Source organism: Cyprinus carpio, chromosome B4, assembly GCF_018340385.1.
Source record: "Cyprinus carpio isolate SPL01 chromosome B4, ASM1834038v1, whole genome shotgun sequence".
Lineage (NCBI taxonomy): Eukaryota > Metazoa > Chordata > Actinopteri > Cypriniformes > Cyprinidae > Cyprinus > Cyprinus carpio.
Genome location: NC_056600.1, coordinates 4,981,053 through 5,008,822, shown reverse-complemented (window position 1 = coordinate 5,008,822; position 27,770 = coordinate 4,981,053). Strand labels below are relative to the sequence as shown.

At 36.7% G+C, this 27,770-nt stretch overlaps 1 protein-coding gene across 6 annotated transcripts in view; it reads left to right on the top strand.

Moving 5' to 3' along the window:
* LOC109046893 (non-muscle caldesmon-like) overlaps positions 1-27,770 on the top strand; it is a 50,531-nt gene that overhangs the window by 16,031 nt on the left and 6,730 nt on the right. The window contains exons 2-15 of one of the 6 annotated variants that reach the window (XR_006154615.1): positions 5,189-5,285; positions 13,115-13,258; positions 14,777-15,110; positions 15,194-15,229; positions 15,306-15,530; positions 17,061-17,158; positions 18,601-18,871; positions 20,488-20,628; positions 22,541-22,584; positions 24,845-24,920; positions 25,034-25,171; positions 25,301-25,396; positions 27,255-27,323; positions 27,622-27,640. Coding sequence is in view for 4 of the 6 variants with exons in the window: in XM_042722672.1 (XP_042578606.1) it covers positions 5,212-5,285; positions 13,115-13,258; positions 14,777-15,110; positions 15,194-15,229; positions 15,306-15,530; positions 17,061-17,158; positions 18,601-18,871; positions 20,488-20,628; positions 22,541-22,584; positions 24,845-24,920; positions 25,034-25,171; positions 25,301-25,396; positions 27,255-27,323 (1,746 nt within the window). In the remaining 2 variants the exon portion in view is untranslated. Of the gene's footprint in view, positions 1-4,563; positions 4,741-5,188; positions 5,286-13,114; positions 13,259-14,776; positions 15,111-15,193; positions 15,230-15,305; positions 15,531-17,060; positions 17,159-18,600; positions 18,872-20,487; positions 20,629-22,540; positions 22,585-24,844; positions 24,921-25,033; positions 25,172-25,300; positions 25,397-27,254; positions 27,324-27,596; positions 27,641-27,770 lie in introns of those variants that run through there. The other 5 variants (XR_006154614.1, XM_042722673.1, XM_042722672.1 and 2 more) reach the window with 5 other exon arrangements.

Sequence of the window (27,770 nt, the reverse complement as noted above, 5' to 3'; positions counted from 1 at the left end):
AGCAAAAAGTCTTAAATTCATAAAGCCGTGGCATTAAATGTTGCATCTTCCTTAGTATTTTTGTCTTGTTTTTCAAAACAATTATCTAAACAGTCTTAAATCTAGGTGTGTTCACTGGAGATGCAAAATGAAGATACAGGTCTTGTTTTCTGAGAAACTGAACAAACTGAAGTGAGTTTATGCTTAAAACAAGGACAGATATTGTCAATGGGAAATGAAAATGCTTTTCCTGTAAATTAAGTTAAATTTGAGCCCTCACTTCATTTTAAATGACTTCTTATCTTTTGTCATTTTGTAAATGTAAATGTATTTTGAATATTTAGACATTTGCAATGGACAACAACACAAAAATACTGATGACTTTTTTGCAGTGTGATCCGAAGGTACAGTTAAAGTAATTTACATTTTATAGATAAATATTTTTGTTCCACGAATTAAAAAGCCACTCATTCTGCTCTCTTGACATTCACATTTGGAAACCATATTGACATATTGTGTTCCCTTTGGTGTATTGCCATAATTTTAATGTAGTTATTTATTTATTTATTTATTTATTTTATTAACTAACATCTGACTATCACAATCATCTTGACATGTCTTGACTTTACAGATCTAATGATACATCAAAGGGTATACTGTATACATTTCAAATGATCATTAATTTAAACTAATGTAATCCACAGTATTCGTTTAAAAACCGTCTGTGTTGATTCAATTTAAAATCTTGTTCAAATGATGTGTTTCTATACTGTATGTGCTAAAATCAGCTAAAACATTTCCAGGAACACAATCTGATCAATAAATTACTCTAGTATGTAGCGGTTTTTTAAGTATAGAATTTGGGTTTGGGTTTTGATTGACATTGTAGAGCAGCTGTCAGTGAATCCAGATGGAAATGCTGGCTGCGCATATCTGGCATACCTGCAGTGTCTTTAATGAGATGTGTGTGTCTGAGGCTCTGATAGGCCGCTGACGCTGCAGATTTCTGGGATACCTTTCTGCACCTGGCTGCTTTTTTAAAACCTGAGAACATTTCCACTGTGATTTCTTCTGCCTTAACATTGAATTTTGCTAGAAATGTTGATGCAATGCGAATGTTGACTAATTCATGTTACGGCATGCATCAGAATCCAAAAATTGCATTTTCTCACACATTTCACTTGGAAACACATTAGATTACAGAATGGGTTATGAAATCCATGTTGACATTTAAATGAATTTGGAATTGTCCCATGTGTTTGTTTACTTTGGCTGCACGGTATAAACATTGTGAACTAATAGTGCAGTCAGTGGAAGTGCACTTCATGACATTTTGATGGTTACACATAGATTAACTTTACTTCTTCCTGTAGAGAAAATGCCATTTTATCTGGTACTTAATACCATGTTGTTTCATGGTGAAATATACACCATATTACAGTAAAACGCTTTTTAATGCAATATGTCTGCACAGTTCCTTCCATTTGTTAAAATCTTGGCCAGAGAAGACAGTCTGAATCGTCCTCCTACACCACACTCCCGCTGCGGCCGCAGAGAGTGTGTTAGCATAAACTCTGATAGCGAATGTTAATGGACCTATATTGAGAGACATGCAAATAAGGGCGATGGTTTATGTTGGCAACGCTCCGCTCTCTTCTTGAGCAGTAAATTTAGTCTCTCTCAAGTTGTCCAGAGTGGCTGGGGTCCAAAAGACGGTGGGTGGTAGATCCAAACATTTAGTTATTTAATCCTTCTGGCAGCCGGGTTGTGGATCACATCAGCTTTGGCTCTGGTTATAAAGAACGCTCTTTACCTCAACATTTATCTCGGCGAACTATGAGCATCTTGCTAATGGTAGATTGTTCAGGTTAAGTGTGTTGACGTTAATGAGTTTGTAATTATTTTTTATTGCAAAACGGGTACGAGGAATTGCCTGCGGTCAGAGGTGGGTTACATATCAGACTGTGAAAACTGCTACATTACTAAAAAACATTAATGATTCACCAGAGCACATTATTCCATTTAGTTTAGTTTAGTCTAGTTTAGTGTTGTATATTATGTAAGGAATAATATTTATAACATTAATGATTCATCAGTACACATTGTTATAAATGTTTAAAAAATGTGTGTTTTTTATTTTATTTTTATTTTATTTTATTTTTTTGGGCTGATATCACCAAACCATTTTGTTTTATTTATTTCATTTTATTTTATTTTATTTCAAATAATGAATATATAGAATTTTATTGAGAAATCAAGTGAAAGTATGTTCCTTAACAAAAATAGTTTTACATTTCATACATTTTCATTTTATTTTGATTTAGTTTAGTTCAGTGTTGTCTATTACTTTATTATAATATTATTATAATAGAATAATAATTGTTTTTTTAATAATAACATTTATAACATAAAAGATTAATCAGCACACATTATTATACATTTTAAAAAATGTTTGTATTTATGTTTTTTTACTGATATCACCAAGCCATATTTATTTATATATTTTATTTTATAAATAAATAAATACATATATATATATATATATATATATATATATATATATATGTATTTATTGTGTGTGTGAGTGTATATATAATATATATATATATATATATATATATATATATTTCTTATTGAATATCCAATTTTATAAAGATAAACAGCAGTAAAATGGGTTACATGCATGCGTCAAGCACCACTTGAGCAAAATCCCACGTAAACTACTGTAAGGACAATTTTCCATCTGTCATCATTTTTAGTTTTCTTCATCAGCTGCTCACTTTTCCCTACAGAGTTTAAAGTGAGCCAACTCTGAATCGTTCATGTGGTTTGGCACAGGCGTCCGTGTGTACATTCATGAGCTAGAGAACATCACAGACGGAGGCTCTAAGACTGCATTCCCATGGGTCATTGCAGTGATGAGCTTTGATGAAGGGTTAAGCACCGTACTTATGAGGAACATAGTAATTTAGCAGGTAAATGTGTTATTACAGCCATTACAGCGCGTGCTTTCTAAACAGGAGGCGTCTCCCTGCTCTCCGGGGGGAGCAGACCCCCGTTATGAAACACTGAAAAGGGAAAAAGTGCAGCGATGTGAATGTAGGCACACGGGTGGTCCACGAGAGGAAGAGACAAATCCATTTCTACATTCTTTCTCAGAAGACAAGGCCTTATTGTCAGTTACCCCTTCAGCGTGCGGCGCTCGCACACACCAAAACACAAACACACAACCTGAATTTCAATCATAAATTTAGCATGTGAGGTCAGCGCTGATTCAATTTGAGTTGATGGTACACAGTTGTGACAGTTTTATTAAGCTGAGTCAGTGCTGTTTGCTCAAGGGCTCAGATATGAAGAGCAGCCATGCTCCTGCAAACAGAAGATCCAGCTAAAGATAGACCGCATTCCTGCGGTTTGTGAATGCGGGCGCAGCGGTTCTGTCTGATAAGGAAGATCAGCTCGATCTCGCACTCGCCGTTTCTCGCTCACATTCCTTGCTTCCCCTCTCCCGCTGCTGTTTTTGTTTTTGTCCGTTTCTCTCTCTGTCTCTCAGAGTTATGTGAATATGGAGGAGGGGTTTAGGAGGAGGAGTGTTTCCTGTTCTCTTGTGTCTGAGACCCTCTTTCTCTCTCCGTTCTTGCACACTTTGTGTGTGTGTGTATTTGTGTATATTTGTGTGATACGGAACCAAGAAAAAGTGACGTTGTTAACTTTTTCAGTAGCGGGACAGTTGCTAAGCTGTGTGTTGGGTTTCCCAACCATAAGCCACTTTTTCCCACAAGAAAAATGCAAAATTGTTGGTTTTGTCACAGTTCATGTTCAGGCAATGTCATTGTGTTTTTCAAGTAGCATTTCAGCTGTTTCATTCATGTAAATGAAGTGCTGTTTTATAATGTATATAATTTATTTTTTATGTGTGTGTAATAGTGTTTTTGCATTTAGTGTAGATGTATCTGTTGTAGGTTAATTCTGTCACCTTAATATTGCTAATTGATTGAGTTACTTTATTTTATTTATTTTGTGCCAGATGAATTATAGCATTTTGATGAGAATAAAAAATCTAATTCCATTTATCTATTATAGTTTTGTTAATATGATTTAGAATTTTTATATATTTCATATTTTTTGTTTGTTTTGAGCTTAAAAACCTCATTTTGGAATAAGTGTACTTATTTTCTGTAATACTTGCCCCTTTACTCTGCTTTGATGTAGCTAGATAGCTTTTGTTAGACACTTGTAGTGTAGCTAACTACATTTTTTAAAAACCTATACTTTCAAACAAGTATCAAGCAAGAAGTCTGCAAAAGTGTGCATTTTTTGAACACGCTTTCTGCAAGCGAATTCTAACCAACCAGCAACAGCTCCATGATCACAAAAGAGGGAGGGAACGAGCAAAAAAAAAAGTAAAGGAATGGAATGGGCAATAATTGGGAGTCGGGAAGGGAAAGAGAGAGAGAGGGACAGTGTCAGAACAGGAGAGAGAGAGAGAGAAAGGAAAAGGGGGAGGGAGGGAGGAGGCAGACCCGTCGGCCGTGATTGAGAGTTTGCACCATAATGGGAGGGAGAGAAACGGAGGAAAGTAGGGAGGGTGAAAAAATGGGAAAGGAAGAGGCCGGCTTTGGCCCTTTCTGGTAGCTGCAGCGAGAGAAAGAAAGAGTCTGAAATACTCTTTGTGTTGGAGTGCTATCGAGACCAGAGAACGAATTTCTGCTATGTTTTGAAAGCTAAATTGTTCAAGAGGTTATCATCACTGAAGTGAAGGTAGGCCGGTCTGGAAACGGCCGTCTGAAGATTAATGACAACAGCTCTGTATCTCCTGGGTGGGCTCGGTTCCTCCGCCGTGAACCCCGCAGTATATTTAGTCAGAGTCTTTCTGCTTGACTGAGTGGATATCCTGTGCTAACATCCTTTCCTCACCCATTCTCTCTCCCTCTCTCTTTTTTTCTTCATTCTTCTCCCTCGCTCCCCCACAATTTCCATTTTAAGTGGTATTATGAAAACAAACTTGTGATCTGTTTGATGTCGGGCTGAGAAAAGATCGACTGTAAATGTCTTGCATATGGGAATGCGTGATTTTCGTGTAAAGGTTAACCAAATACTCGCAGCAGCTGTGGAATCCAGACCATATTCAGTAACGGAGGGCATTGTGTGAGTTTCTGTAAGGTTCATGCGTGAGACTAAAGGACACACGTGTTCTGTTGTTTTCCAGGGTCACGCTCTCAGGATTGAAGCATGGATGATGATTTCGAGCGGCGCAGGGAGCTCAGGAGACAGAAGCGGGAGGAGATGCGTCTGGAAGCTGAGAGGTAACGTGGGCGTCTTTCTCGCAAACTCTTCAGCCGTTTTGCACCGTAAACCGAGGGCTGTTAATGGGGTGAGATCATCAGATTCATTGTCCACAGCTTGCAAATTGTCCGTTACTGTTTGGCCAAATAAGTCATTGTGCAATCGTGCAAGATTTAAAAATGCTTGTTGATGTGTTTTCAACATTTCTACTCCTTTTTTTTTTGACTTCAGGTGTTATTAAAGAAGGCAGTTGTGAAAGGGGACTGAAAGTTTATCATCATGTACTAACCCTAAGTTCGTTCCTATATGATTTTCTTACACAAAATAACAAGGATGTTGACTTTTTTTCCATGTTCTGCAAGCAAACATTGACCAAGAGAAAAAAAACAATGTAAAGGACAATAAAAGTGGCCAGTTTAGCTATATTCACTGTGTTCAGGGTCAGTAACTGTGAGAATTTGAAGTTGTTTTGCATGGATTGTCTGTGCATCTTCTGCAGTTCTTCAGTTTGATGTCAGTTTTTGTATCATGGGATCAGATTAGGTTACTTTAAATATAATGACGTCTGAATGCAATATGAGAATAATGCTGGAAGGGAAGGTTTTCAGTGTATAACCAGTGTTGGAGAAAGTAACTTTTAAAAATAATGTATTACAATATTGTATAACTAATTGTGTTACTTATGGAAAGTAATGCATTACGTTACTTTTGCATTACTTTTTGTTACCTGAGCTGGGCTTGCTTATTTGTTTTTTAATAACAAAAAACCCAAAAGTTATATTTTTGGCAACTGTAAAGCCCCTTTTACACCAAAAGTGAAGTTAATACGCCTCAGCATGAAGAAAGTACACCTGCACCTCACTCACGATTTCTCTCAACACAGGACGGGAGAGGTGTAAGTGAACTTTTACACCAAAAGTGAAGTTAATACGCCTCAGATTGAAAAACAAGGTTTTTTTTGTTACAGGAAGGGATGTGTGTAAGTGAAAAACTTTAAGTTCTTCCTCACACAAAGTTATCATATTGAGGATTATGCTTTTTTGACAGCATTTGTCCCAATTAATTTTCATTTGTGTAAAACAGAGCATCCTGGAAATCTAAACTTCTCAGAATTTGAACACATTTACAGTAATTTAAGATTGATAAACATAATGTGTTTCCAGCATTCTTAAATCTTAAATTTTTAACTTTTGTCCAATAAGCTTCCTACCCATCTAAAGAGATAATGAATGTTTCTCTTTGTGGAGAAATAAGAAGAAAAATTTGCCTGCTGTTTATTGAGTCAGAGGTGAAAACAAAGAAATTACTGTTTTAATGTTATTGCGGTCTGAGGCTTGCACTTCCAGCTCGATTTTCTTTTTCTGTGATGATGGAGTCTGCTATTAAAGCAGAAAACTGGTGTTAACGTAACAAATGTTAAACGTCAGTGGACTGGCACATTCGCGAGCCTCTTGACCATTTAAGGCAAAGCGACACTCCCATAAACACTGGAAGCATTGACCCAAAAAGCCATTTTGCATCAGCTCTAGATTATCTCAGAGCACGGTGCATTTCTGGAAACACAGAAAACAGCTGTTTCTTGGACATCTATGCTGCTGTCAAAAAGAATTATTGTTAATGGCTAATGAGCATGCACATTGAGCTTATTATCATTCCAGCAGAGTGTAGGATGGCATGAATCAGCTCTAAATCAATGTCTTTCAGCAACAATTATTTCTGTTACCATTGACTAGGATGTTAAACCAGAGTTACATGGTGTACAGTTCGTTTTGAGTGTCAGCTTCCTATCTGCAGCAAACTTCCTGTTCCTCCAAGCATGTTACCATGAATGCTTTTCTTTTTCATGATTTAAGATTTATGGGATATTTTTCACCTAATCGTAGGGCGGAAGCTCGAAGCCGATTACGCACAGATTAGGGGCCATTATATTTTACAGCACAGCATAAAATGAATGCTTTTTTTGGCTATATGTTATAAACCTCTGAAAGGCTGGAATTGTGTTTTCTATGCCAAGTATCACATTTGGCAGAAAGCTACCAATGCAGCCCATTCAGCTGTGCGACACGATGTGATCTTGTGTTTATGTTCTTGTGGAGTCATTTCAATTTGGCCCGCTCTTCTTCGCCTGCTCGAGTTAGTGATAAAAGATTAAATCGCTCTATTAAATGGCTGGAATTATGCAAAGATGCTGTAACGATCAATATTTACTCTTTGCCCGTAACTGAACTAGTCAAAGCCATGTGTTGTCTTGTTGGCCCCGTTCATTTTGGCGGTCATTGCAATGCACGGTGGAAACAAAAATCAGTTTTCGGTGTACATATGATAAGTGCTGTCACTTTGCCAAATGGCTCTGCATTAGAAATGTTTACTGGCAGAGATTAGCGAAGCTCTCCATCTCTAGACGGTCTTCTGTGCAAGCCGTGGGACAGCGGGCAGGCAGATGTTGGCTCGGCACTGACACGGAAAAACAACGAGAGTCTGATAACTTTAATGCACGCAGGAGCAGCTTGGCATCCGGGTCCAGCTGCATTTCTATCAGGCGATGATGGCTTGATGTGCACCAGTCCTTTTCATCTGGAAGACTTGCAAACGTTTCAACTGCTGAAAATGACAGGAGAGGGAAAGCATGTGAGAGAGGGAGGCTATGTGCTCTGACTTTTGTCTGCATGTGTTACTGTAACTTGCTGACAATCTAAAATGTGCTACTCTTTTGCTTTAGATATAATGCTAATATCTCACAATTGACAGAAAAAAGTCAGAATTGTAAGATATAGATTCAGAATTGTGAGGACAAAAAGTCGTTCCCATAGACAAAACATGCTGTTTGGGAACATGTTTAAAAGTTACTGCAAAAAAAGTAAACATTACAATTATAAATTTTTAACCCATTAAGCTCCATTCCATTTTGTTAGTTTAAAGAGATAATGGACCCTCTGGTGAAAACAAGTAATCACCTTATTAATGCTTTTGTAGCCTGAATGTTAAACATCAAAGGAATGGCACATTTGTGAGCCATATGACCATTTAAGGCAAAGTTTGCTGTGAAATAATCAATCATTTAGTAGCAAGATATCCTCAACTACAAATTCTGCTTTATTACAGCATTTTGCAAAGACTGCTGTCCCACTATTTGAATTAAGAGCCTTTTTGCTGAATGCTGGTGTATTGTGGTATCACCCATTTCCAATTTATCCGGCCTAAAACATCATCCATAAAGAATGAAATGCGGTTATTCATTTTACATGAAAGGTCAAATGAGCCCTTCCTGTTTAAGTGGGCGGCTCACGGCTGGAATAAGCCGCAAAGTGAATGAGACTTTGCCGATAGTCAAACATCTGGCTCTTTGAGACTATAACGACTAGATCATAGATCAGGTCTGCTTTGTATTTAGTGAATAGCTGGTCAGAGCCACTTCTGAGATGACTGGCACTGTTGAAGGGTCAGAGGGTTCGTGCTGTTTTTAAAGTACTATGTACACACACACACACACACACACACTTCTGTGTGACTGCAGAGGCCTTTCCCGAGACAGGTTGATGCGTTCCAGCTCCAGTCGGGTCACTGATACTCCGCATACACACACAGGAATGTTTTGACGGCTGGCTCCGTGTCCCCGTTCACCATGCTGACGGAAATTTCTGAGTAATGATTACCAAAACCTGCCATTCCTGTCCAGTCCTCTGATTCTATTTCAGCATCAGCTGCAAAATAAATTCATGTTTCCATCCATGCTGAGAATTTAATTAATGCTGGAAAAATCTGAATATTACATTTTAAGCAATTTGTGACTGAAGTAGTGTTTTCAGCTGCATTGTTTAATAGAACAAATTCGTCACTTCTGGAGAAATTGCCGGAGAAATGGAAATGCCAGTGATCGCTGGCAGATGCATTATGTTTGGATCGAGTGTGTCAGACAGATCTGGGAGGTAATAGTAGCCAATCATCTAAGATTATTCAGTCACATGACTCAAGGCAAAAAGTCACATGGCTTGTGTTTCCATCATTCAGAGGTTTTTACACAAATAAAAAAAAATTATCCACCTAAAGTAATGCTGTAAGAAAATAATTAATAGAAAACTGTGGGGTCTTTTTTTTTTGGCTAAATCATTAGACTATCCATTTAGTGTACAGAAGTTTCTGTTAACCCTAAAACAAGGCATAATTTAAAATATGGGCAAAGCCCAGTATTTTGGGCCATATAATTTTGAATTTTTCTTACAGTAAAGTTTTTTATATTGTATGCACATCTTGATGTTTCCATCCAGAATTTTTTATTTTGTATATTTTTTTTTTTATTTTATGCTAATTTTGACTTGTTGCATAAAAAATGCTGTCCGGAAAACACCAAAATTTAAAATAAAATTATAATTAAAAAAGCATAAATTAATAAATATACCTTGTAAATTTTGGTGTCAGTAAGATTTTTTTTTTTTTTTTTTTTTTTTTTAAATAATGCATTAAATTAATCAAAAGTGACAGTTATGACAGTTATGACATGTATAATGTTGCAAAAGATTTCTATGTCAAATAAATGCTGTTCTTTTAAACTTTATATTCATGAAAGAATTCAGAAAACATGGATTGTGGTTTCCACAAAATATTAAGTAGCGGTTTTCAACATTTATAATAATAATAAATGTTTCTTGAGCAGCAAATCATCATATTAGAATGATTTCTGAAGGATCATGTGACACTAAAGACTGGAGTAATGATGCTGAAAACTCTGCTTTGCATCACATATATAACTTTTAATTTTTTTAATATATTAAAATAGAAAACTTGTTCTTTTTTGAGCAGTTTTAGCTGGTTCTGTACAGTTTTCTCTATGGAGTGGAGACCATCTTGGCGCCACACATCTGTGCTGTTCTCATGAGAGGCCAGGAAGAGCTCAGGAAATAACACCCATCCTCAACGAATGGCCCATTCCAAACACACTCTCTCCGGCTGGTAGAGGAAAGGCCCGCTTGAGGGTATACATGTGTTCGAGGGATGCTGTTACAGAAAGCTTCGAGTTTACAGGGCAGAAGTGAGAGCAAGTGATCCTCTGCTGTGGTCAAATACAGATTGGACGGATCCGTGGCATTGGAGACGAGTGTGAGGTCAGTAGGTGGAGATAGAGAAAAGGCCGAGCGTGGGAATAGAACAGTTATTTGGCAGGGTCCATATATTTCTCTCTCCCAACCCTAGTGGAGTGTCTGTGATTGCTCTCCAGAGCCTTTGCCCTGTGTGCAATGTTTGCACTGACATTTCTGAGATGTTTGGACCACAAGAAAATACTTGTCAGCTGGATACATCCGTCGCCTGATTGTGCTCTCTGCATGTTGTGAGAGCAAATTAGCTGCAAAATTAACTGCATATCAGTTTCATTTCCCACACTGCTTCCTTTATAGACTTTATGAATCTAATAAAACATGTCACATTCTGTGTAGCTCTCACTGCATGCACTATAAAATAATTAATGCTACATGGCTGAAATATGTGGTTCATATGGAAAACATGTTCGCCTGATGTCTTGGTTTACATCCCATATGGCTACAGGTACCAGAGACGTGCCAGAACAGAGTTACAGCAGTGCCCTCAAAACACTGCAGAGACCCTACCGAATGTTATTGCAGCATGTTTTTTCTGATTTATTTTTGTGGTTATGGAACAGGGAAGCTTTATGCAGTCTGTGCAAGATAGGCGGTGTTCCCCGGAGGGATATCAGATCAGAGAGTCCAGACTTGATGCGCTGGAAGGTTAAAGCCGATTTAAAGGCATTCTCTGCTGTTTTGAATGCTCCCTCTGGATGGTATTCATTTTTAGATTGAGAGAAATCACTTTGAAATAAAAGTTTGATGTGTTGTAAAAACATACTGTAACCTTGATCTAAAACTTGGTCCAGAAAGACTTAGTTTCTTAGTTCGTCCATAAATCCTTGGATTCCCCTTGTCAGAAAGCAACAAACTGTTATTGTTCAGTTCATATGATGGCATTGAAGTGTTTTTGGAAAATGATCATGAGAAGCTGATTTAAGTAGACCTCACAAGAACAAAGTGAACATTTTGATAAGGTTTATACTTCAGTATAAATGTGCTTGAGTTTGGCTGATTGGTTTTTTAACACAAGGACAAAGGGAGAGAGGACAAGAACAACAGAATCAGCAGGAATCCGGCTCTCTATATGATTTCACTCTCCCTAAGGTTTTCCATGGGCGTTAGCAGAGCACCACATTCAGTTCTGAACACATTCCTGATCACAGCACACACCGAGGAAGGGCTTTTTGTCCAGATTAAGTCTTTCACTCCAAAATCAAAAGGGAAAAAAATTATATAATTTGCTTAAAGAAAATAATAAATTTATTCAGAAAGGACTCAGTAAATGCACTTATAATGTTACAAAAGATTTTTATAAATACCATTCTTTTTTTCGTGAAAGAATTCGGGGAAAAATGTAGCACTGTTATGCGATTACGTGCCTAATACAAATACCCTGCAATTATACTTTTACCAAACGGGCATACTTAAAGTCTGCTAAATCGAAACAACAAATTTTGTGCACTTTAATTGTACGGAAGTAGTGCTGAGGTCCAAGTAAAGATATACGTAAAGGGTTACACCACCACAAAATGAAAATTTTGTCATTAATCACTTAACCCCATGTTATTCCAAACCGTAAAAGCTTCGTTCATCTTCGGAACACAATTTAAGATATTTTGGATGAGAACAGGAAAGCTTGAGACTATCCCATAGACTGCCAAGTAGGTAACAGTGTATACAAATATATTTGATTGTTTAAAATGGAACGATTGCAAGTATACTTCAGGTACAATTGAAATATATTGCCTTTAAAGACTCGTATTACAGAGATCATACAATATTAATAGTGATATTAATATTAATAGTGATATTAAAACTAGTGCTGTCAAATGATTAATCACATCCAAAATTAAAGTTTGCATGATATATGTGTGTGTGTTCTGTGTATATTTATTGTGTGTGTGTATATATATATATATATATATATATATATATTATATATATTATATATATATATATATATATATATATAACACACACATACAGTATATATTTTGGAAATATTTACAAGTCTATATTTATATTCATATAATTTATATTATATTTTATATTAAATAAATATATTTAATATATAAACATAACATATTTTTCTAAATATATGCATGTGTGTGTGTGTATTAAATATATATATAATAAATATACAATATATTTAAGAAAAATATGGTAAGCTTATATATTAAATATATGTATATACAATAATAAATAAAACCATTGAAAGTACATATTTTATGTTATTTTAGGCATAATACTTAGAAATGTGCATTAAATTATATTAAAACAGAAAACAAGTTATTTAAAATGGTAATAATATTTCACATTATTATGTTTTTTATAAATGCAGCCTTGGTTGCACATAAGAGACTTATATCAAAGGCAAAATTCTTTCCAACCCCAAGAGTTTGAACTGTAGTATAAAAAAAACCAAGAGGAATACAAAAAATGTGAACTGGTTGAAAATTTGAGATAAAACATCAGCAGGAGACATGAGAGGGAAGTGAAGAAAGCTTGTCAGAGAGATGTGAAAACTTTATTTAGGTTACACGAAAGTCCCCTGGCTGTGGTGTGGGCCGAACGCCACACTGCCGTCAGAATCCTCTCATCAGCTGCCAAAGCTGAAACATGCACACACACACACACACACAGCTGACAGCCAGTGAAAGTTCATCCTCAACAGCAACAACAGCAGCAGCTGTGACTGTGTGTGCCAAGGTGACGCGAGGCCTAACTCTTATCGTCTCTAACCAGTATAACATCTAACTGTCTCTGTGTAGGATGGCGTATCGCCGGAATGAGGAGGATGAGGAGGAGGCCGCTCGTGAGCGCAGACGAAGAGCGCGACAGGAGAGAATGCGCAGTAAGGACAGCGAGGATGTGGCCTACCAACCCGAGACCCCGGAGCTCAACAACAGCCACAGGTGAAACACAGACACTCCTAGAGTATTACATGACAGGAATACTGTGGTTTTCTCTGTTGCTTTTGTGGGCAGCACTGATAAATAACTTCCTGTAACAAGTCAGCACTGCAGAAGCGGTGACATGTTCAGACACTGAGGCTTTGTGCAGTGAATGGACACAGAAGACGGTCAGACAAGACCAGAATTGTTCTCGATGTGTGAGCAGACATAGTTCTGTCTATTGTCCGTAGTGCTGACGCAGGGAAAACGTTTGCCAAGCTCTGCGGTCAGACTACATTACCCTACAGTTGAAGGCATATGGCATTCCACGCTGCTCATGCACATCTAGAAAGAAAAAGGGAGTGCAGATCCACTTTAATTCATAATTCCTCACTTTCATTTCGCATGTCCAGGTTTGCTGATGTGATGTTTGATGATACTTTGGATAAGAGAGGAATTTACTTTTTTTTCTTTAGGGTTGTAATGTTGCGTAATGACCAAATTTTAGTTGATTATTTAGTTGATAGCTACTTAAGTTTGGCTGTATGCAATTTTTGCATGTTATATTTTATACACCACTGTTGAAAAAACGTTGAGGTTGGTTTGATTTTTTTTGTTTTTTTAAAATAGGTCTTATCCTCCTTAGGGCTCAATTTATTTGATCAAAAATACAGTAAAAACTGTAATATTGTAAAATATTATTATGATTTAAAATTTGAATATATAAGATTTTAAGATATAATATATAAGATTTTATATTTTTTGCTGCTCAAGAAACTATTATTATTATTATTATTATTATAAATGTTGAAAATAGCAATTCTGCTTAATATTTTTGTGAAATCCATGATACCTTTTTTTTTAATTGCAATAATTTAAAATAAAAATCTGTTGTATGAATGCAAAAGTATTTACTGTTACAATTGATCAATTTAATGCATCCTTGCTGAATACAAATAATAATTTCCGACCCCGAATATTTGAATGATAGTGTATGTTGACACATCAAGAAATATTTATACATTATTTTAAATATAAGTAATAGTGTGGCCTGCTACAGTAAAACAGATGGGTTTTTTTGTCATTTTGCACATTAGTTTCTAATGCACGTGTTAGTTTTTCTAATATGTGTCTAATAGGTGACGAATATGTGCCATTTATTTTAAAATTGACTTAATAAAACAAAATGTTGTCTAAATATATAGAACATTTTCATCAAAAGATGAACTATAACAAAAAAAATACTGTATAAAATTAATATAAGTGGCCAACATTTTGATATTATTAGCATCAGCATAAGATTAATTTCAGCCATTTAAGCATTATCATATATATATATTTACATAATTTGAATATATTATTTACATATTTGTCAGGTGTATCCTAATGGTGTTTTTTATATTCAGGCATTATATTAGCCACCATTTCTCTAGATATTGCCGTTGGCCAGCTAATATCAGTCGAGCACTCTAGTCATATATGCAACAATATAATTTTTTATATTTTGTCATCTTTTTTTCTTATGTTATTTCTTCATAGCGTGACGGTGACAGAGAGCGTATCCACCTCAGTGGTGACCTCCAGCGGGATGGGAGAGGGGGACGATGAGGAGCAGGCCCTGCTGGAGCGCCTGGCCAAGAGAGAGGAGCGCAGGCAGAGGAGGATGATGGAGGCGCTGGACAGACAGCAGGAGCTGGAGAGCAGCCAGACCTCCCGCCACAGCCTGGAGGAGAGCAGCGGAGGCCTGCGCCGTGGCCGGAGCTATGAGCCAGAGGAGGAGCACAACAGCAAGGAGGAGGTGAAACAGGTGGAAGAGGAGGAGGAGGAGGAGCTGGTGGAGGAAAAGCCTCAGAGGTCTTATCTGAGAGAACAGGTGTGTATTTCTTTCCCTTTTATGGTTTGGTAGACCTCAAGACCATGCTTTGTTTATGGCATTTCAACTTTATTCACCTGTAGGAATCCATTGAGGAAATATCTAAAATGCCTGAGGAGGTATGATGATGAGTGTTTTTCATTTTTTTTCTCTAATTTAACACAACAAAGCATGTGACTGCAGTTCCATTCATAGGACAATAATGAGCGAGATGCTGTGCCTTCTTCTGAAGTACACGAGGTGCTTGTAAATGAAGAGGTAGATGATTCTGCAGTTGTTTCGGAGACGGAAAATGGCACCGCAGAGGGTGCACAGGAGGAAAAGAGTGAGATAGAGGGATTGACAGAGAATGGAGTGGATGAAATGAGAGAGGCAGAAAACTTTGAGAAAGATGAGGTTTCAGAAAATGACGAGTCTTTGGTAAGAGTTGAGTTGCGTTTGAAGGACTGCATAAGGACGGATGGTTTAGATTTTGGGTGAGAAATGAACAGAAATGATCATTCGCAAAGACCTCATGAAATCAAAAGTTGAGATTTGTAACATACTTTGAGCCTTTTAATGCTACACTCTTTAAAAATAATTTTTTGTTACATGAAGAACCTTTAACATTCATGCACTCGTAAAAATAAGGGTTCTAAATCTGGGTTTTTCCACTGTGATGCCATAATAGAACCATTTTTTTTTCTCAATGTGAAGAACATTTTAAGAATCTAAAAGAAAATAAATAAACGTTTTTCATTATAAAGAAACTTTTGTGGAGTGGAAAGATTCCATGGATGTTCAAGGTACCATCAGTGCAAATAAAGAACCTTTATTTAAGAGTGTGGAACCTTTCTGTTGCACAAAAGGATCTTTATAGTAGAAAAAGGTTCTTTAGATTATTAAAATGTCCTTTACGCTAAAAGAAAAAAAAAAGTGTTCTTTTAGGGACTGTTCAGTAAAAGGTTCTTTTGGGAACAAAAAAAAGGTTCTTCTATGACATCACTGCAAAAAAACACTCCATTGATCGATGAAACCTTATTTTTTCAGTGCAGTGCACTTGACAAAGTAAACATTTAGCATAAACAGTATATGCATGTAAATGAGTGTTCTGGTGCATTCCAGTCAAAATCAAACCTCTTGTTATCTCCAATTTGCATAAACTGCTTTGTTGTTTGGTGCTCAGAAAATTACATATAAACAAAAAGTGGCAACACTAGCACTTTTGTCATTGACTGTGTGCATCTGAGTGCCCGTCATGTTCTCATGACATCATAAAGGTCGGGTTCAAAGATTTCCACCTTGGTTTCCAAATTGAAAGACCAGTGCCATTTTTTTTTTTTTTTTTTTATGCAATGGGTATTTTAGAACTTTCCAAGTTAAATGGAATGTACCAATTCTATTTACAGACAATATTGATTTTGTTCTCACAGGCATGGATGTTTTTGGCCAATAAAAATAATACCTAATGGAGCCTGCCTCCAGTAGCAATTAGCAAATCATAATCTGAAATGAAAGATTACTGGCTATTTAATATAAAAAGGCAAACCCTTTTATATGCCAAACACAAAAAAAGAAAACTGCATTCATCAAGCCATTTCATGGGGTCTTAACAGTTTTGGATACACAAGTCATTTCATGACAGCATTTTAACATTTTCCTCCCCAAAATCCTAAATCACTCCAGGCACTGGTTTGAGCACAGTGTGTAGTGTTTGCACCAGAGTGCATTTCACATTTAAACAGTGAGGTTTAAAACCTGATCAGAGTAATCAATGGTCAGCGTTGCACACCGTGTGTTCACTGCTTGCTGCATGTCTTTTGGGAACTGATGGGAAGTGTGTGTGAAAAGCGAGTGAACCAACAGCACCCACATTTTGTTCTTCCAAAACCATCTTTTTGTTCTTCTCTCTCACACACACACACGTGCATGTCACATACACACATCACTCAGTTCTGATTGTGTGTGCAGATGGAAGAGGAAGATGTGATGAGGAAGAATAAACAGCCCAATGGAGGAGTGTGCGAGGACAGCACTCCCAAACACAAGAAAGCTGAGAGGACTTTCAGGTCAGTGCTCATATAAACAATTAATGATTGTGTTAGGATGGTCCAGGCTTTCTTTTTCCAAACAATTTAGAGTTCCCAGAATTCCACATTTGGCAGCCTGTGATCTGTAAATCACAGCATGAATAAAGTGTTTTATTTCATTTATTTTTTTATTGTATTGTATTTTATTTTATTATTTATTTGACTATTTGTTTTCATTGCAGCAGATTGAACACACAAATCATATTACATTTTCTCCACATTTTCCTAATTTCTCCACTTTTTCTTCACATTAACATCAGGTCTTTGCAGATAATAGCAAATTAATATTTAAAACATAATACATATTTACATATGTAACGTAGTTCTCTGTGTAATATAGAAAATTTTTTTTTTTGTTTTCCTTTTTTTTTCTTTAAATATACAGTGCTTGCAAAACCTAATATGCATTTAAGCATTTTTCTTGCAACAATAACCAAAAATCATGTTTATAAATATTAGTGCTGTCGAAAGATTAATCGCGATTAATCACATCCAAAATAAAAGTTTTTGTTTGCATAATATGTATATATGTATGTTTGCATATATATATATATATATATATGTGTGTGTGTGTGTGTGTGTGTGTGTGTGTGTGCTGTGTATATTTATTATGTGAATATATAAATACACACAGATGCATGTACAGTGTATATTTCAGAAAAACATGTCATGTTTATATTTTAAATATATTTATTTGTATTAATTATATTAATATAAATATAGACATGTAAATACATGTAACTATTTTCAAAATATATACTGTATGTGTGTGTATTAATATATACATAATAAATAAGCACACACATATATTATGCAAACAAAAATGTTTATTTGTGTGTGTGTGTGTGTGTGTGTGTGTGTGTGTGTGTGTGTGTGTGTGTGTGTGTGTGTGTGTGTGTGTGTGTGTGTGTGTGTGTGTGTGTGTGTGTGTGTGTAAATCTTTAGATTAACAGAAAAGTTTTTTTTTTTTCATTTAATAAATCTCTGTGGTCACATTTAAATATTTATCTAATGTTGTAATCTAATGGCAGGAAGTTAAAAGCACATAAATACACCGTCTACGTTGTGTACAGGACATTAACATGAACAAATAGACAAAATAATCACAATCCACTTGTCTTGTTTGTCTGTTTTGACCTTGTTGAGATAAAGTGGGTTATTTATATGTGTTTAGCTCTATTCGCTTTGCGTGCTGGAGTATTTGACTCTAGTCACCTGATCTGCCCTGTCCTGAGGCCTGTTCTCATCTGTAACTGGAGACTGTGTTACCTTAGTCAGGGCTGTGCTGATTCACCAAGTCTGTGTGTGAATAGGTTGGGCTTTCTTTCCACGTAAAGAATATGGACACTTAAAGCTGCTGACAGGCCAATATAACCTGTGTAAGTAACCAACGGGGCACTGCTTGTTTGTTTGTGCGACAGCCGAGGCAGCTTGCGTTCTCCTGAGGTGCCAGAGGCAGACGAGGCAGACAGCGAGGATGCTCGCTTGGAGGCCGAGAGAAAACTGGAGGAACTGAAGAGGAGAAGAGATGAGATGGAGAGCGAGGAGTTCGAGAGGATGAGGCAGAAACAGCAGGAGGCCGAGGTGGAGCTGGAGGAGCTGAAGAGGAAGAGGGAGGAGAGGAGGAAGGTGCTGGAAGAGGAGGAGCGGCGGAGGAAGCAGGAGGAGGCCGAGAGGAAAGCCAGAGAGGAGGTGTGTTCGCTTAACGTCAATGATTCATTTCCTGGTCAGGGGGCTGTTTCACAGGCACGGTGGAATTTGCTTCGGTTTGCTTTTCTGTGAGTGAAAATATTGTCAGCAAAACTAGGTCACTTCTGTAAACACTACATTTTGAATAGCATGCAACTGTACTTGGATGTTTTATGGATGTCCTTCTGATAGTTTTAAACCTAAAAACAGTAAATAGAATCTTTATTTCATGCAAAAGATATATATATAATAATAGCAATATTTACCACAGTTATTATCATTGTTACTAGTGTAGGTTTTTAATTAAATATTGGATGTCTTTCAAACATTAACTTTCTTCTAAAGCTGCAATTATTTCCAATTGTTTGACGTTAATACGTTTCCAAATTAAGAGCATGCAACTCTAATAAGTATTTTTGTGTAACAAATTTGAAGGCAGCATCCTATGAATCCTACAGAAAAGGCAATTACAGAAATTCAATTAAGAGAAACATACACCACAGTTAAAAAAAAAGAATAAAATGAATGCTTTTCATTCAGTCAGTATAATAAATGCTGTTCTTTTGAACTTTCTGTTCAACGAATAATCCTGAAAAAAGTATGTTTTCCACAAAATAATAATAATAAGCAGAAGCAGCACAACTGTTTTGAACATTGATAATAATAAGCGTTACTTTAACACTAAATCAGCATATTATAATGATTTCTGAAAGATCATGTGACACTGAAGACTAAATTGTTATAAATTACATTTTAAAATATACTTAATAAGAAAACAGGTATTTTAAATTGCAATAATATTTCACAATATTGCTGTTTTTACTGTGTTTTTTGATTCGAAGACTTGGTTAGCATACGATATTTTAAGAAACATTTAAAAAAAAATCTTACCAACCCCAGACATCTGAACAGTAGTTTTTATACTATACATTGCACTCATTGCTAAAAAAACATCTAAAAATGGTTTAGTCTAATACAAGTAAAATGGCTATTTTACCCAGTATTAGTGAGTACTGTGTGCTTTTATGCTAAGAGTATCATATTGTTATCTTAGCTTTAACAGTAATTTGATATTAGGCAACCTGTGGCTGTGGTGTCAATTATCTATGAAACTCTTGTGCTCACAGTATCAGTATTGAACCCCGTCGTAATTTAAACGAATTCCACATCATTTACATTAACATTAGTGCGATCGCACCCTGTGTGAGTTCCACATGACTGCACATGAGCTTCAGAAACACAGCCGTCCCTCCTCGTGGAGGCCTGCTCCTAGCATTGTCATGCAAATATGTTCCTTGTTCCTAATAAACAGAGGCAGTAAATGAAAAAGGACTAATTAGAGATTAGAGGGCCCCGTGCTGATGCTAGCGGGCCGTGCCAAAAACCGTGGTGTAAATAAAAAGGCTTCTTTATGATTCCCCAGCTGCTGTGGAATGCGGGCGGCTGCCAGTTCACGTTACGCTTCCGCAGAGAGACCGTCTTCGTTCTGTTGTTCATTTGTCTCGTTATCGTTATCAAAAGGACATGTTCTGGGATCCCAAGTTAGTCTGCTGGTGGTGTTTTTGTGTGTGCCGTCTCTCTGTTTGAGGTGATGAATGTGCGTTTATTTTATTCTTCAGGAGGAAAAGAGGAGGATGAAGGAGGAGATCGAGAAGAGAAGAGCAGAGGCGGCCGAGAAGAGGCAGAAAGTGGAGGATTTTGTGGACGGAGAGGCCAAGAAGCCCTTTAAGTGTGTCAGTCCCAGAGGATCCTCACTGAAGGTCAGCTGCTGCCCTCTCTCTCTCACCCACATACACACACACACACACACACACACACACACACACACTGTCCCCATGATAAAGCAATTATCTGCCATATCTTGTAAACATAATGAGGAGGACAACAGCTTGATGATTGTGTGTTGATGCAGCTGGTGTGCACTGAAGCTTGTACGTGCTAGTTTAAAGGGAATGACCCCCTTTGTTACCATTTTCCCCAAAGTAACATAGTTACTAGAGTTATTGTTTGTACTTAAAAAAGTAATATGGTGTTAGCCACTTCTGTCATCAAAATTTGAAATTAAGCTTTAAAAAGCTTCTGAAGGAGATCTTATATGAATTTCATAATTTATATAATTGTAATGACAAGAATGGATATGAAATATTTTTCAATTTGTGAATAATTTGTATGTATTCTTAAATCTGTTTTTATTAGACATTTATTTTAATATATTATATCCTTAATGATAACTGTATTTCAGACATTTTTCTAATTTCCTGAATATTTTTATGTATTTCTAATTATAAAATAATTATAGGCTATTATAATTAATATGTAATAAATATAAATCATATATAGTATAAATTATAGTTTAATTATTATGTTATCATAATATATATATATATATATATAGTATAATATGATATAATTCTTGTATATTTATAAATACATACAAATTATTCAAGATTCAAAATGTTTGATATATTATATTATATATACAAAAATAATGTAATATAATATAATATAATGAACCTAAAATGTATACTTTCTCTTATAAATGTAAAAATAATGCAAGCACTAACTACTAGGCCACGTCACTGACAGATCTCAATCTTATTTATTTATTAATTCACAAATAAATGTAGTAACTATAGTATTTTGGTGGACACTGTGCTTACCATGGTAAAAAATATATTTTTTTAAAGTTTTATAAATGACATACATTTCTTGTGCTATCTACTTTGTAATATCTGTGCTGAAAGAAAACCCTTTCCTTCTATTCATCATGCGCAGATGATACGTTCACAGATCTGCTTTGTCATCATGTACACTGTATGTACTGCATGCTGTGTGATGCATTTGTGTGATTTAAACTCCTATTTTGTGGTAGACAGATAAGTTTAATATTAAACCGCTGTAATATCAGCCATAATATAGGTTATGGATTATAACAAAATAATAATTTGTATCACATCACTATATTGTAGTTGTGGTGCTCTTTGATGCCATACATCTCATTTCCAAATTCTTTTCCTGGTTTTTGCATGTTCGAATACGGGTTTCCTGTCATCAGTGGTTTTTCAAAGACAGTTCTTTTCTTCCCTTCCCTTAAGAATCCATCTTTTACAAAAATACAAAATGGCGCAGCTGTGTTTCTGTGAGATAAAGCCGAGCTGCGCTCCTCAAGACGTGAACTCTGGGGGGACGCAGGAAGACCATTAGACTAATAGGATTACTGTAACCGCATTCTAACGGAGCTGTTTCAAACGTGCCTGAGAATGGGGAATTTCCTGCTGAGGAGTATTTTAGGAACTCCCACATTCAGTTGGAGGGGGGGTTGGGTGGGGGGGTGGATTTTTGCGAGATGCTTTTGGGCTGTGTATGTGTGTTTTTTGTTTTTTTTTTGTTGTTGCTTTTTAGGAACTCTTTGCCCTGTTTTAGTATTTTTTAAACACAGGCCACGGTTCCCACAGAGAGAGAGAGAGGGCTGAAAAGGGCCCTGCTTTTCCTGGCCCCGTGTCAGTTTCATACTGAAAAGAACAGGCTAGTCTCTTGCCTCTCAGAATAGCCAAGTCTGACATACAGTCGCATCTGTGTGTGTGTGTGTGTGTGCATTTTTACGTGTGTGTTCCTCATGACCAAAGCAGTGACCTTTCTTAAATCTATCCATTGTTTGATTTCTCTTCCCAGATCGGTGAGAGGGCAGAATTTCTCAACAGATCAGCACAGAAGAGGTGATCGCTTCTACTTTAACTCCTCGCAGACCTTTCTTGAAAACATGTTATTCAGCTTCTATACACAAACGTTTCCATAAGGGGACAAACAATAAGATTAATTACATCAATTAATAATCTGAAGTATTCAGAGTACTTTTCGGGTTGGATAAAGAATGTTCTGCTTTCAAAACAAGTTGTGGCACGTAGTTGATAACCACAGACAATTATGTTGACTCGTCCCTCATTCAGTGATGCAACTGTTTACATTTTGTTGTTAGCACATAACCGTTTGCCTTGAACAGCAGTCCTACCTCTGAAAGAACAATGTAGACAGCTTTACTGCCCATAGAATTCCTATTATTTAGTAATATTAAAGGTATTTAGCAAAAAAATAGGAGGTAATCTGTCCATCCACCCATCACCATATGCATCTATCCGAAATACATAATTTTGTAAGAAATATTAATATACTAATATATTAGTGCAAATCAAAATATCTATTAGTCTCTCCTTCTCAATATATCTATCTATCTGTCTGCCTGCCTGTCTGTCTATCTCTCTGTCTGTCTCTATCTATCTGTCTGTCTGTCTATCATCTCTCTGTCTGTCTGTCTGTCTGTCTATCTGTCTGTCTGTCTATCTATCTATCTATCTATCTATCTATCTATCTATCTATCTATCTATCCATCTGTCTGTCTCTCTGTCTGTCTGTCTATCTATCTATCTATCTATCCATCTGTCTGTCTCTGTCTGTCTATCTATCTATCTATCTATCCATCTTTCTGTCTCTGTCTGTCTGTTTGTCTATCTATCTATCATCTCTCTCTCTGTCTATCCATTTGCCTGTCTCTATCTATCTATCTATCTATCTATCTATCTATCTATCTATCTATCATCTCTCTCTGTCTATCTATCTATCCATCTGTCTGTCTGTCTGTCTCTGTCTGTCTGTCTGTCTATCTATCTATCTATCATCTCTCTCTGTCTATCTATCCATCTGTCTGTCTGTCTCTATCTGTCTGTCTGTCTGTCTCTATCTGTCTATCTATCTATCTATCTATCTATCTATCTATCTATCTATCTATCTATCTATCATATCATCTCTGTCTGTCTATCTATCCATCTGCCTGTCTGTGTCTATCTATCTATCTATCTATCTATCTATCTATCTATCTATCTATCTATCATATCATCTCTGTCTGTCTATCTATCCATCTGCCTGTCTGTGTCTATCTATCTATCTATCTATCTATCTATCTATCTATCTATCTATCTATCTATCTATCTATCTATCTATCTATCTATCTATCATATCATCTCTGTCTGTCTATCTATCCATCTGCCTGTCTGTGTCTATCTATCTATCTATCTATCTATCTATCCATCTGTCTGTCTCTGTCTGTCTGTCTGTCTATCTATCTATCTATCTATCTATCTATCCATCTGTCTGTCTCTGTCTGTCTATCTATCTATCTATCCATCTTTCTGTCTCTGTCTGTCTGTCTGTCTATCTATTTATCTATCTATCTATCTATCTATCTATCTATCTATCTATCTATCATCTCTCTCTCTGTCTGTCTATCCATTTGCCTGTCTCTATCTATCTATCTATCTATCTATCTATCTATCTATCTATCTATCTATCTATCTATCTATCTATCTATCTATCTATCTATCTATCTATCTATCTATCATCTCTCTCTGTCTATCTATCTATCCATCTGTCTGTCTGTCTGTCTGTCTCTGTCTGTCTGTCTATCTATCTATCTATCATCTCTCTCTGTCTATCTATCCATCTGTCTGTCTGTCTCTATCTGTCTGTCTGTCTGTCTCTGTCTGTCTGTCTATCTATCTATCATCTCTCTCTGTCTATCTATCCATCTGTCTGTCTGTCTCTATCTGTCTGTCTGTCTGTCTATCTATCTATCTATCTATCTATCTATCTAGCTATCATTTCTCTCTCTGTCTGTCTATCCATCTGCCTGTCTCTATCTATCTATCTATCTATCTATCTATCTATCTATCTATCTATAATCTCTCTGTCTATCTATCTATCCATCTGCCTGTCTCTATCTATCTATTTATCTATCTATCTATCTATCTGTCTGTCTGTCTGTCATTCTCTCAATCCGTCTAACCATCCATCCATTGCAAACTATTTATCACACATGAACTATTGTTTCATTTTAATTTGCAGTCTACAATCTTTCATTGTAAAAAGTGATGCTTATAAATACCAGCATGCGCTGATGTGTGTGTGTGTGTGTGTGTGTGTCAGTTCTGTGAAGGCGTCTCACGCTCCTGTGGTGTCTAAGATTGATAACCGATTAGAGCAGTACACCAGCGCCGTGCAGGTGAGTCCTACATCATCCTCTCTCAAACTGAACACAAGCGAAAGATAAATCTAAAATAAACACAGGACACCAGAAGACAGCACAGTTTAATCTCTGCCTTTCCCTCCATTCAGGGCCACAAAGAGGTCAGATCTCCCAGATCAGCTGCCATAGATCTTCCCGTGGTGACAGACGGTATTCGCAACATCAAGAGCATGTGGGAGAAGGGGAATGTCTTCAGCACTGGTGGGAGCCCGGCGTCCACCAACAAGGTTTGTGATGTTCATTCATATATATGGGTGGGGAAAGGGACCCCACTTGTCCTCTTGGACCCATTTCCTGTCCAACGTCACATTCTGAACTTTAACCTTGAAGGGAGTGTTTTGTTCCGCCCTGTACAGGATGCAGCTGGGATAAAGGTGGGCGTGGCCGGCCGCATCAACGATTGGTTGAACAAAACTCCAGAGACGGGCAAAACGTCAGGAGGAAGACCCGCGGTAAGCCTTTGACCCTGTCCATCACACCCCGATCTCTATGTGCATGATATCTGGATGTGATGAGTCTTGTTATCTGGCGCCACCTAGTGGTACTGATTCAACCCGAAGGGAAAAAATACAGATGTTAAAAAACATTAGAAAGAGATTCATGGGAGCATTTTCAGAGTAATTTCAGATGTTTATATGTGCATTTGACTATTTCTGTTATGTAATCACATAGAAGTCATTAAAGAAGTGGGTGTATTCAGGCTTTCTCTTACGTTCCTGTCTGCTCCGGCATGCCTGCTTTCTTTCATCATTGATTGGCTGTTTATTTTAAAACTCTGGCTTCATTGTTCAAATATGGATGTTATATGAAAAGAAGCTATAAATATATTTAAATGCACAAATCTGTGTTAAATTAGAAGTCTAGTGCAACAGTTTGAACATTGATATGGGAATCTAAAGTCAAAAGGCACATACAGTCACACAACTATAAATGCTGAACATGATTACAATAACCATCCAGGGCTAGATTTGTTAAATTAGCAAAGTCTATTATGATGTAAATATATATATATATATACCAGTTTAATTACAGACTACATAGTCTTAGTTAAATGAAGCAAATAATTGTCATGAACATCTAAATTTAGTCATAAGTAGTTACAATTAAAACCACAGCTGTTTGGCATTTTAAATTTCATCTTTTTACAGAATAAAGAGGTACTGTGTTCATTTCTGGGTACTTTTTTTTTCTTATCCGGGGGCGGTATTGTTACAGTTTTGCTTTTTAGAAGCCAGGATAAGGTTGCGCGGGGAGTTTAAGCCTCATTTACACTCGCCCATAGCATTACCATAATGGGATTGACCTTTGACCTGTTGCTCAAGTGCAAAACCCCCGGGTGCACATTGGTCACACTATCCTTACAGTTTACTATAACTATTTAATAATGAAAGTGAAAGTGACGTGACATACAGCCAAGTATGGTGACCCATACTCAGAATTCGTGCTCTGAATTTAACCCATCCAAAGTGCACACACACAGCAGTGAACACACACCCAGAGAGGTGGGCGGCCATTTATGCTGCGGCAACCGGGGAGGAGTTGGGGGTTTGGTGCCTTGCTCGAGGGCACCTTAATCATGGTATTGCCGGCCAGAGACTCGAACCCACAACCTTAGGGTTAGGAGTCAAACTCTCTAACCACTAGGCCACAACTTCCGCACAGACGGACAATGGACAAAATTGACTTTTTTTAAACATCTCTTTTGTTTTAAATCTTTTAATTAATTTTTAATTGTTTATTTTTATTATTTTTGTTATTGAAATATTTTTATATATTTTATTTCTAAACAGTTTTTGTTATATTTTTTTTTTTTTTTTTTAAAATTTTTTTTTTTTTTTCATTTATTGGATGAATGAATAAACTTTACAAAACATCATATCTTATATATTATAAGATATTTTCAAAGCGCTCCAAATACTTAAAAATAAAACACATTGCTTCATAATTACTATATTTTAACTGTCACATACAAGTCATATTAGTCAAGTTGCATTGTCTTGTGTCATATGAAACAGTGCATCTCACCTGTACCTTCACGGTTTTTCTGTCATTCTCTCTTTCTCTTCCACTGTTAGATTTCCCTTTGCTTCTTCCCCTGGGCTTCTTTCCTCTGCTCTCTCTTCTGCTCTCTCTCTCTCTGCTGAAGATCAGGTATGCAAACATTCCTCCCCTCCAAGCATGCTCCTCTGCCATAAGGACACTGGCATCCCTTATGTCATTTCTCTCAGATTGACGTGTGTGTGTGTTTAGATGAGTTGAGTAGTTCAGGGCCACCTCACGACTGATATTACACCCCTTCCCCTCCTGCAGGACCTGAAACCAGGCGATGTGACCAGCAAACGCAATCTATGGGAAAACAAAGGGTCCTCTGCTACCAAGGTAACCAAACATCATTTTTTTCCCAATCAGCCCGACTCGCTCTCTCTCTCTTAGTTATTTATACGCAACATTTTTCATATGCCCCTGGAGAATGAATTAATAAAGCACTTATTTGTCCAGACAACAGGCTGTGGGTTTTTTACAACCCTTCAGGCATGCCATTAGGCCTTTGGAGACAGTTACAGTCATAACACCCTCTCTAGCATGATATCTGCAGTATAATTGCGGAGAATAACATTGCCATAACATTGCCTGTGTGTTTTGTGTTTTAAGCCGTCCCCTTGCTAATTGTCTACAGATCTGACCACCTTGAGGAGGTAAATGTTACTCTATTGCACAGGAATGCACAGTGTTTGATGAGCCACACTTCATGCATTTATCACAGGATGGCTTAGGAACTGGCTTTTTTTTTTCTCTTTTAGTTTCTTCACCGAGCTTCTCTCGCAC